The following is a 12,439-nucleotide window of genomic DNA, read 5'->3' as shown; positions in this document are numbered from 1 at the left end:
CACATACATGTACAAGCATATATATACACACTCCTCTGGGTTTTCTGCTATTTTCTTTCTAGTTCTTGTTCTTGTTTATTTCCTCTTATTTCCATGGGGAAGTGGAACAGAATTCTTCCTCCGTAAGCCATGCGTGTTGTAAGAGGCGACTAAAATGCCGGGGGCAAGGGGCTAGTAACCCCTTCTCTTGTATAAATTACTAAATTTAAAAAGAGAAACTTTCGTTTTTCTTTTTGGGCCACCCTGCCTTTGTGGGATACGGCCGGATTGTTGAAAAAAAAAAACTTAACACCTGAGGTGAACTTAATCTAAATCATCATCTGAGTCACAGTTGGGGCATGTATAAAACAAATCTTTATCAGTGCAGGCTTCGTGTGCCCACAACTTGCACATTCTACACTGTATCCATACTTCTCGTGGTTTGCTTTTGGAAAAAGGACCCATACATACCAAACAGAGACTGTCCTCTTCATCTGAACTTTCCTCATCACCATGAACACGTTTTTATTTCTTTGATTGTTTCTTCTTTGCTTCTTTTGATATCTTTTCCAATGTCTTTTTCACTGGCATGTCAATCAAAAATGGCAGAGGAGCATTTCCTCCTGTTCATTCCACTTCTCTTCTTGGGACCAGCTTTATGCAATGGCCTCAATTCTTCAGGAGTTGGGGCTTTCTTCCTACAGACACTGTGCCAATTTGCCCCATTTTTGTTGAGCCAACTTGCCCCATCCATACCAGTGTTCATAAATAAATGGTTTTAGTATATATTAATAAACCTAATATAAACTGTTTCATGGGTAAACACTCCTTCAGCCCTAAGTTAAATTATGGCTAAATTGGATATTTCTCATCTGTAACCCCATACATGTTACAGCAAACAATATAAGCAAATGATAATTTACTTACCTACATCAAAATAAAATTTTTCCCCACTCCAGTTAAGTACTGCAACCTCTTGGTATGGTTATTGGTGAGTGAGGAAGCACGTGGTGATCCTATGATGTAAATAACAACGCCATCTAGCGGTAAATATTTGAATTATTACAAGTGTGTCAACTCACCCCTGTTGCCAACTAGCCCCTGTTGCCAACTAGCCCCAGTCTCCCCTATTCCCTAATCCATTGCAGTACTTTCCCTGCTGTTCCTGCCTACTTCTCTAGCTTTTCAACCAGTCTCTTGTGTGATACTGTGTGGAATTTCTCCTTACGGTCCAAGAAGGTGCAGTCTACCCATCCCTCTCTCTGTTACCTTTTCGTAGAACTACAGTGGGTTTGTGATGCAGGATTTCCCTTTCCTGAAGCTGTGCTGGTTGTCATGTATGAGGTTATTCCTTTCTAGGTGCTCCACTACTCTTCTGATAATCTTCTCGATAACTTTTCATACTATGCTTGTCAGTGACGTTGATCTGTAGTTTAGTACTGTCTGTCTCCTCTTTTAAAAACCGGAACCCCGTGGAATTTCCCAATGCCACAATATTTTCCACATTTGGCATAGGCTTCTCAGGGTCAGCCCCAAACCCTTCAAAATCCCTCTCTTGTACACATTGTGGCCACAGTTTTCTCCAAGCAGAGTTCAAAGTCCTGGAAGTCACTCCCTTCCGAGCCTTACCTATAAGGTTTATGCAGTGGAGGATATTGAAGTGATCTTTCCAGAACTCTCTTAGGGTCAGTTCAGTGTCTGAGGTCACTTCAAAGCACTTTTGAAACACTGCTTTGGTGTACAGTTTTTTGAAGTTTGAAATGACCTGCTGGTCCATGGGCTGGAGGAGATGAGTGGTATTAGAGGGCAAGAACTTGACTGTGATGAAACGAAACCCCTGCACCATTTACTCTTCCCAGTCTGGAGGATGAGCAGGAGCATTGTCCATTACCAGGAGGCACATGAGTTCCAATTTATTTTACAGGAGGTATTTCTTCATACTGGGGCCAAACACTTCATTGAACCAATCAAGGAAAATTTCCCTCGTGACCCATGCCTTACTGTTAGCCTTCCACATCACACTCAGATTAGCCTTGGGGACACTGTTTTTCTTCAACACACTGGGATTTTCAGAGTGATACACCAGTAAAGGCTTTACTTTGTGATCCCCACTATCATTACTACAAAACATGAGAGCTAGCCTGTCTTTCATAGGCTTGTGTCCTGGCAGTGCTGTTTCCTCCTGTGTGATGTAGGTTCTCTTTGGCATTTTCTTCCAAAAGAGGCCTGTTTCATCACAATTCGGCACTTGTTGGGGTTGGAATCCTTCAGCTTTTACATAGTCCTTGAATTCCTGAACATATTTTTCATCCGCACATTTGTCAGAACTGACTGCCTTACCACACTGTGTATGCCACTACGCTTCTTAAATCTCTCAAACCAGCCTTTGCTGGCCTTAAAATCACAAACATCAGCATTCATTGCAGGTATTTACTTTACTAGATCGTCATGCAACTGCCTTGCCTTTTCACAAATTATCAACTGCATAATACTATCTCCTGCTAAATGTTTTTGGTTAATCCACACCAACAATAACCTCTCCACTTCTTCGAGAATTTGTGATCTCTCTTTTGTGAGGATAGCTACCCCCTTTTGCAACAGCAGCTTCTTGATTTCCTTTCCCTTTGCCACAATTGAAATGATGGTTGAATGGTGTTTGCCATACATCCTGGCAAGCTCTGAAACACATTCCACTTTCATATTTTTCAATGATCGCTTTATTTCAATTGTGTTTCTCACTTTCTTTACCAAAGGGCTGGCACTAGCTTTCTTTGAGCCCATGATGACTTATTTAGCAGTTGGAAGCACAAAAAAGAATGGAATATTATGAAATCACTTAGTACATATGTCCCAAGGGCAGCTCTATCCACGTGCCAAACAGTAGCATCTGAGCCTGATGACATCCATGTTCATATGCTTCTGTGCCATGCTATATGTTCTGTGATGTTTAATCCAGTTTTTTTTTTTAATTAGAAAAAATAGGTATAGTTTATTCACAAATATTACAGTCAAAACTAAATGCTAAGCCAGGAAACTTAAGATGATGTTTCGGTCCTTCCTGGACCATTGTCAAGTCAAAAACTATGACTTTTCTTAGCCTCTGTATTGTTTATTTTGGCCATAAGTTAAGGGGTATACTTTGAGGTACATTTTTGGGTTAATTAAAAAGTTGATTTATGATCAGAAATATACTCTAAATTTATCTGGGTTAGTTGGTCAGCTTTTATTTCTTTTTCATTCCTCATTATATGTGTAATTTGATATACATACAGTATTTGTTTTGAGAGTTTGAGTGTCCCTTACTATGTCTTTCATTTCCTGTAGACATCACAAGAGCAAAAGGGCCATAACAGTGAGCTATTTAACCCTGCTGAAGCATCACTAGTCCGCCTTATTATTGAAGTGCTGGAACCATTAGTTGGAAATCAAAAAATTGGAGTCATAACACCTTATCAGCGACAAAAAATTTATCTAGAAGAAAAACTTGCAAAATTCTTTGGTCGGATGAGCCTTACTGTAAATACGATTGATGCTTTTCAGGTGAGCAAGTTAAATTCCTTTATAATTTTAATGTGCTGCAATTTATGTATACACCCAACCTTTGATTTTCAGGTATTCTGTCAGTCCAACTTTATTTTGTCTTATAAATTAAAACCACTTTATTCTCCTTTTTGAAATCTTTTATTTATTTTCACTACTTATTCAGGCCTCATGTACAGTAGGGCCCCGCTTTACGGCATTCCGTTAATACGGTCATTTCAGATTATGACCAAAACACACTATATGGCTCCCCCCCCACCTGACTTTTTAATACGGTCATCGTTCCCCACCCTGTTTGTTTACATTCTATGTGAGATCCGTAAGCACTAAGTCTCTCCATTATACACAAATAACCCGCACATAAAAGAGAGAAGCTTACGATGACGTTTCGGTCCGACTTGGACCATTGACAAAGTCACACTAACCAGAAGTGGAGCAGGACGGCTATATATAGGCAGGAAGAGGTGGTGGTAGTAGTAGTAGTAGTAGTAGTAGTAGTACAAGAATGGTATATAATACCAACAACATGAAATTAAGACACGGTCCAAGTCGGACCGAAACGCCGTCGTAAGCTTCTCTCTTTTATGTGCGGGTTATTTGTGTATCGTTCCAGTCACGGTATTGTGCCTTTTTTTGTTATCTCTCCATTATGTCTGAAAACTCCAAAATTTCAAGTGTTTTTAAAAGTTATTTCATATTTTATATCTACTCTGATAATTATACTTATGTATACCTGTACCTAAATAAACTTATGTACTGTGCTGGCGTGCAGGTACACATTAAAATCAGTGAGAGTGTCTTATGTCTCGAGACGTCATATTAGTAATGATAATAATAATCACCGAGTCTCATTAAATGTCGTATATTATGTTAATATACATATTTTCATTAATCCATCTATGATATTTTTTGAAAATTATATAATAAACACAATGCATAACATATAAAGATGATAAATACACCCCACAGGGATATGTTGTGTATCTTTATACGTATATGCTTTTAAACTGTTGTGTTCTGAGCACCTCTGCAAAAACAGTGATTATGTGTGAGTGAGGTGAAAGTATTGAATGATGATAAAAGTATTTTCTTTTTGGGGATTTCTTTCTTTTTGGGTCACCCTACCTCGGTGGGAGACGGCTGACTTGTTAAAAAAAAAAAAATTATGAGATGTGGTAGCAGACGACTTGCACAAGTGACACCACATTAGAAATAATAATAATAATAATAATAATAATAATAATAATCATCACCAAGTCTCATTAAATGTCGTATATTACATTAACCCCTTGACTGTCGCAACCCCCAATCCTGAGGTGTCTCCTTTGTCGCAAAATTTAAAAAAAAAAAAAACATTTTTCTTATGAAATGATAGAGAATCTTTTCCCGATTGTAATGACACCAAAAGAATGAAATTTGATGGAAAACTGACAGAATTACGCTCTCATGAAGTTAGCAACCTTGGTGATATTTACAAATCGGCGATTTCGCCCACTTTGAGCCCTATTTTCAGCTAATTCCATTGTTCCAGTCGACCAAACTCATAGCTATTTCTTTAGAACTCTGTTTTTTCTATCGATTATGTACAAGAAGCTGCCCATTTACCGATTTCAACTACCCAATAACGTGGTCAGAAATTTGCAATTTGCCCAATTTCACGAAAATTAAAAAATATGACAATTTCAAAATAAGGTCCAGAATGAACAATGCAGACATTCCTGGCTCTAAAATAACATTTTCTTTGTTCATCAGTCACGTCTCCAGGCCCCTCTGATATTACTCTTGTTTTCTATTTTGAATTTTTATTCAAACAAAAAAATAGAAGATCTACTGTTATGCAGACTACTGCAATATTGTAATAATTGTACAAATAATGTCAACCCATTCATGACTGCATATTAGAATGGCTAGTTGGACATTTATTGGACAATGACATCATTTGTTTACTTTTGAACATTGGCAAAAATCAAACATTTCCCTTACTTTGAGCTCCATTTCCAGGTTATTTTTATATTAAAACCAATCAAAATCACCTCTATTTCTATAATATGTTTTCCATTCTATCAAAGGAGACCAAGAAAACGAGAATACAACTTAAATACAATGGACCCTCGCCTTACGATATTAATCTGTTCCTGAGAGCTCATCGTAAGCCAAAATTATCGTAAGGCGAATTAATTTTCCCCTGAGAAATAATGGAAATCACATTAATCCGTGCAAGACACCCCAAAGTATGAAAAAAAATATTTTTACCACATGAAATATTAATTTTAATACACACAAACTGAAGAAGACATGCACAATTACTACTCTACTAAGAATAGAATACATGACACTTACCTTTATTGAAGATCTGGTGATGATTGATGGGATGGGAGGAGGGGAGAGTGTGGAAGTTGTTATTGTTTAGAAGGGGAATCCCCTTCCATTAGGACTTGAGGTAGCAAGTCCTTTTCTGGGGTTACTTCCCTTCTTCTTTTAATACCACTAGGACCAGCTTGAGAGTCACTGGACCTCTGTCGCACAACAAATCTGTCCATAGAGCTCTGTACCTCCCATTCCTTTAAGACTTTCCTAAAATGGGCCATAACATTGTCATTGTACAGGTTGCCAATACGGCTTGCAGTAGCTGTGTCAGGGTGATTTTCATCCATAAAGGTTTGCAGTTCAACCCACTTTGCACACATTTCCTTAATCTCTTTTTTCAATTCTATATTAATTCTCGCCCTTTTTACCACAGGGATGGCACTAGAAGCTTTCTTGGGATCCACGGTGACTTATTTTGCAGTTACAAGCACTAAAAACACTGGAATAATGTGAAATGTACCGAATGTATGCGTAGATGCGACCACACTGGCTGGCTTGTAAACACTGGCGCTGAGGCCACACGTGGGATGCGTCCCGGACGAATCACGTAAGGCGAGGCAAAATTTTTGCGTTAAAATGTATCATATGGCGGATTTAACGTAATGCGATGCCATTGTAAGGCGGGGGTCCACTGTACTATACGAAAATAGATCACAAAGTCGGCATTTTAATTAAAAAAAAAAGTCGGAGTTTTTTTTTTTCTCATTATGCACTACATGCTCTAGGATTTTTTTTATATGATGCACACGGACCACACATACCCATTCTCTCACATGTGGGCCTACCAGCTTTCTCCTGCTTGATTTGAAGCCGCTAGTATGAGTATATATATGTCAAACATGGTGGCTCGGAAGACGTATATATACGACCAAAACAGTCAAAGGGTTAATATACACATTTTCATTAATCCATCCATGATATTTCTTTCAAAATTATATCATAAACATGATACATAACATATCAAGATGATAAATACACCCCATAATAGAATAAACAAACATAAATATGAGATGTGGGAGCCAGACTTTTACCAAGAATAACATTTTCTCTAGTCTAACATCAGAGAAAATGTGTTACTGGGGGTAACTGTAGAAAATTATTCCTTTTGTATGTATGTAAGTTTATTCAGGTATACACAAATACAGTTACATGGATTATCATCCATAGCAGCATATGTGTAGAGAACCTAGGATAACCCAGAAAAGTCAGACAGAGTGACTTATTTCTATTACCTTCACTCAGAGCGTCATTTCTTCTAAAAATGGTGTTACATGAGAATGGGAGTGTTGTTCTTTATTTATTCTACCGTATCAATGTAGAGACAACTTGTACACAAACCGGACGTGTACACTTTGTTTGTTTACAAAACTTACGTTCGCCTGGTTTGTTTACATAACACTGCGCCTGTCCTCTCTCATGTACTCATTCTCTCTCTCTCTCTCTCTCTCTCATTTATTCATTTTATCTCGTTTACTCACGTCTGACCCTACATTAAGACTGCAAATATTTTAAGGTAAGTAATGAGTGAACTGTATATGCATTTTATCACTCTGGGATGCTTAACCCTTTCAGGGTCGACAGGCCCTCTCCCAGACTTGTTCTCAGGGTTGACAAATTTAAAAAAAAAAATTATTTTTTCTTATGAAAAAGATAGAGAATCTTTTCCCGATCATAATGACACCAAAAGTATGAAATTTGATGGAAAACTTACGGAATTATGCTCTCACGAAGTTAGCAGTCTCGACCATGCTTACGCATTGGCGGTTTTGCCCACTTTGAGCCCTATTTTCGGCCAATTCAAGTGTACTAGTTGACAAAAATCATAACTATTTTGCTGAACTCCATTTTTTTCTATCGAATGAGTACGAGAAATCACCCATTTACCGATTTCAACTATCCAATTTTGCCAATTTCACATAAATTTCAAAAGATGCTAATTTCCAAATAGGGTCCAGAATAAACAAGAAAGACATTCCTGGCACTAAAATAACATTTCCTCTGTTCATTAGTCATGTTCGCACGCCCCTCTTACATTTTTTTGCTTTCCACTTTGAATTTTTATTCTCACAAAAAAAATAGAAGATTTACTGTTATGCAGACTACTGCATTAGTGTAGAAATGGTATAAATAATATCAGCACATTTGTGAAAGAATATTAGACTCACTAGTTGGCGTGTATTGGACGTGTAGCATGATTTGTTTACTTTTGAACTTTGGCAAAAATCGAAGATTTCTGCTACTTTGAGCTCAATTTCAAGGTACTTTTCATTGTAAAACCAATCAAAATCGTCTCAATTTCTGTAATATGTCTTCCATTCTATAAAATGGGACCAGGAAAACTAGAATACCACCATAAATACCATACGAAAATACAGTGCAAAGTTGCTGTTTTAAACCAAAAACACTGTCAAAGTTTTTTTTTTCTCATTACGCACTCTGCTGCAGGATTTTTTTTATACTGTTCACACTGACCACATAGACCCATTCTTTCATATGTAGGCCTACCAGCTTTCTCTCACTAGATTTGAGGGTGCTAGAATTTAGGCGTACTAGTACGTCAAAAACCGTGGTGCGTAAGCCATACTAGTACATCAAAAACCCTGGTGCGTAAGCCGTACTATTACGTCAGAAACCCTGAAAGGGTTAAATATCATAGAATAGAATGTGTGGGTGGGTTGGCCTGGCTGGCTACCATACATACCGCACTTGATTTCTTACAATTAATACTACTCATCTCACCCTAGATTAAGACTACAAATATTTTAAGTTAAGTAATGAGTCCCAAGTATCATTCGTCTCCATTCACTCCTATCTAACAAGCTCATGCACGCTTGCTGGAAGTCCAAGCCCCTCGCCCACAAAACCTCCTTTACCCTCTCTTTCCAACCCTTTCGAGGACGACCCCTACCCCTCTTTCCTTCCCCTATAGATTTATATGCTTTCCATGTCATTCTACTTTGATCCATTCTCTCTAAATGACCAAACCACCTCAACAACCCCTCTTCTGCCCTCTGACTAATGCTTTTATTAACTCCACACCTTCTCCTAATTTCCACACTCCGAATTTTCTGCATAATATTTACACCACACATTGCCCTTAGACAGGACATCTCCACTGCCTCCAACCGTCTCCTTGCTGCTGCATTTACCACCCAAGCTTCACATCCATATAAGAGTGTTGGTACTACTATACTTTCATACATTCCCTTCTTTGCCTCCATAGATAACGTTTTTTGACTCCACATATACCTCAACGCACCACTCACCTTTTTTCCCTCATCAATTCTATGATTAACCTCATCCTTCATAAATCCATCCGCCGACATGTCAACTCCCAAGTATCTGAAAACATTCACTTCTTCCATACTCCTCCTCCCCAATTTGATATCCATTTTTTCTTTATCTAAATCATTTGATACCCTCATCACCTTACTCTTTTCTATGTTCACTTTCAACTTTCTACCTTTACACACATTCTGAAACTCATCCACTAACCTTCGCAATTTTTCTTTAGAATCTCCCATAAGCACAGTATCATCAGCATCAGTATCATGGCAGTTTGGAGGGATATGTTGTGTATCTCTATACGTATATGCTTCTAAACTGTTGTATTCTGAGCACCTCTGCAAAAGCAGTAATAATGTGTGAGTGTGGTGAAAGTGTTGAATGATGATGAAAGTATTTTCTTTTTGGGGATTTTCTTTCTTTTTTGGGTCACCCTGCCTCGGTGGGAGACGACCGACTTGTTGAAAAAAAAAAAAAAAAGTAATGAGTGAACTGTATATGCATTTTATCGCTCTGGGATGCTTAAATGTAATAGAATATTATGTGTAGGTGGGGTGGCGTGGTATGGTAGCCCGGCTGACTACCATATATACCACACTTGATTTCTTACAATAAATACTACTAGTCTCACCCTAGATTAAGGCTACAAATATTTTAAGGTAAGTAATGAGTGCACTATGTGTGTATTGTAGTTTTTTATTGTTTTTTGATGCCTAGTTCTATTGCTAACTTAATATATGTTAGTGTAAACTTGTTATCTTGTATTTGTATGCATTTATAAGGGGGAAAAAAGGGTGTTCCACTTTACGGCGATTTCCACTTTACGGCGGTAGCCTGGAACCTAACCTGCCATATAAGTGGGGCCCTACTGTATCTGTTAATTAACCCCTTAAGAGTCAGTGCCATGGTTCTATGGCTTTGAACTCTGGGTTAGTGCCATAGCTCTACATCACAGTCTCAGCTCACTCAGATAAGCTGTGAGTGGTAAATATTGGCTTAGATATAAGAGAATGGGTCTATGTGGTGAGTGTGCATCATATAAAAAAAGTCCTGCCCCACGCAGTGCTTGATGGGGGAAAAACATGACTGGGTTTTTGGATTAAAATAACAAATTTGCTGTGTATTTTCAGATGGATTTTATGGTTTTCTTCTAGGTTTCTTAGTATCATTTGATAGAGGGGAAGATATATTACAGAAATAGAGATGATGTTGCTTCGTTTCAAGACTGAAAGTAGCTTGAAATTGAGCTCAAAGTAGCAGAAATATTAAATTTTTTGCAGATATTTCAGAGTACACAAATCATGTCACTCAACAATTACGCATCCAGCTGGTCATTCTAATATGCATTTGTGAATCCACTGATGCTATTTATATAATTATTACAATACAGCCTCTCCTCACTTAACCCTTTGAGGGTTTTGGTCGTACTAGTACGTCTTACGCGTAGGGGTTTTTGACGTACTAGTACGCATAAATTCTAGCGGCCTCAAATCTCGTGCGAAAAGGCTGGTAGGCCTAGGTGTGAGAGAATGGGTCTGCGTGGTCGGTGTGCGCGGTAGAAAAAAAATCTGGGACCCAGTGGTGCATTGTGGGAATGCCCTCTTAGTAAACAATGTCCACCATGCCTCGCGGTAAGAAGCTCCTCACTCCTCGGCGAATTGGGACACTTTTGTTCCCCAGTGACAGTTCTAATAGTGATGGAAGTGCCAGTGAAGATGAGTTTCGTGGTTTTAGTGAGGTTTTGACCGAAACTAATGACCATAATATTGGTAATAGTGAGGAAAACCCAGACAACCCTCAGCCTTCCACCTCTGGTGCTGGGCCCTCTTGTTCACGTTCAGTTGTTCCAGAACCCAAGAGGAAACTTCTATTTTCCCAAATCCCAGACTCAGATGAGAGCATGGGTGATGATAGTGATAGTGAATATGAACTACAAGCTCTTCAAACTAGTTCCAGTAGTGATAGTGAAGTGCAATATTCCCCAGTGAAGCGTCAGTATATACGACGATATATGCGCTCTGGTAGTGTGCCATATGTTATACCAAGGGGAAGGAGTGTATCTCGGAGTACATCCCGTGGCTGTACAACAGGAACAGACAGTGAAAATGACGAAGATACTGTTGCTATTGGGATGGAAAATGTGCGTGGTGGTAGTGGTGCCGGCGGTGAGGCACCAGCAGTGGGCCATGCTGCCACCCACGCTGCCACCCACGCCGCTGCCTCAGCTGATCTAGAACAAAGGCCACCATCCCCCACTCACCCACCACACCAGCCTCCACAACCACAACCTCCACAACCACAACCACCTGTCATTGTCCAGTACCCACCAGCAGACTGCACCTGGGATTGGCAGGAAGCTGTCAATTTTGTTCCAAATCCCCACCAGTTTGATGACAGCCAAAGTGGAATACGGCCATCTTGTGCACTTGGGAACAATGCCACTGAACTGGAATGTTTCGAGTTATTCTTTGACGAACCACTGATGAAAAGTATTGTCATGGAAAGCAACACATACTACGAGTACACCATGGCAAACACATTACTTTCACCAAAATCACATCTACACCAGTGGAAGGAGGCAACTGTGGCTGAGATGTATCTTTTCTTTGCCACAATAATGCTTATGCCACATGTGTATAAGCACAAAGTGAAATCATACTGGTCAACAGACCCCCTGATTGCAACACCAGGTTTCAGTGATATAATGCCAGTGAATCGATTTGTGCTAATGTTACGTATGCTTCACTTCTCAGATAAAACCAGGCCTGACAGAACTGACAGGTTATATAAGATTAGGAATGTGTTTGTGTATCTGAAACAGAAATTCAGTACGCATTTTTATCCCTTCAAGAAGCTTGTAATTGACGAGTCTTTGATTCTGTTCAAAGGAAGACTCTCTTTCAAGCAGTACATACCAAGCAAGAGGAAACGCTTTGGTATAAAGTTGTTTGTGCTTTGTGATTGTTACAGTGGTCTGGTATTGGATATTATTGTGTACACTGGAAGTTATACATTGCAAAATACCAGGAAGTTATTGGGCATCTCAGGTGATGTGGTTCGAACAATGATAGAACCATACCTTGGTAAGGGGCATATATTATATACAGATAACTGGTACACAAGCCCCTCACTCAGTGATTTTTTGCGAGTGAACATGACAGATGTGTGTGGCACAGTGCGTGCAAATCGAAAACATATGCCCAGGTTTGACGCTGGCACTCGTAGAGGTGAGGTGCAGGCGTTTGCTGCCAATGACATCATGGCATTT

General features: G+C 39.1%; 1 protein-coding gene across 2 annotated transcripts in view; it reads left to right on the top strand.

Moving 5' to 3' along the window:
• Window positions 1-12,439, top strand: part of LOC128692059 (uncharacterized) — a 169,710-nt gene that overhangs the window by 125,966 nt on the left and 31,305 nt on the right. For both annotated transcript variants that reach the window (XM_070085247.1, XM_070085248.1), the window contains exon 5: window positions 3,304-3,519. In XM_070085247.1, the coding sequence (XP_069941348.1) occupies window positions 3,304-3,519 (216 nt within the window). The remainder of the gene's footprint in view (window positions 1-3,303; window positions 3,520-12,439) is intronic.

Source organism: Cherax quadricarinatus, chromosome 15 (assembly GCF_038502225.1).
Source record: "Cherax quadricarinatus isolate ZL_2023a chromosome 15, ASM3850222v1, whole genome shotgun sequence".
NCBI classification, from domain to species: domain Eukaryota; kingdom Metazoa; phylum Arthropoda; class Malacostraca; order Decapoda; family Parastacidae; genus Cherax; species Cherax quadricarinatus.
The sequence above is the reverse complement of the archived record's forward strand: the minus strand, read 5'-3'. Positions and strand labels throughout refer to the sequence as shown.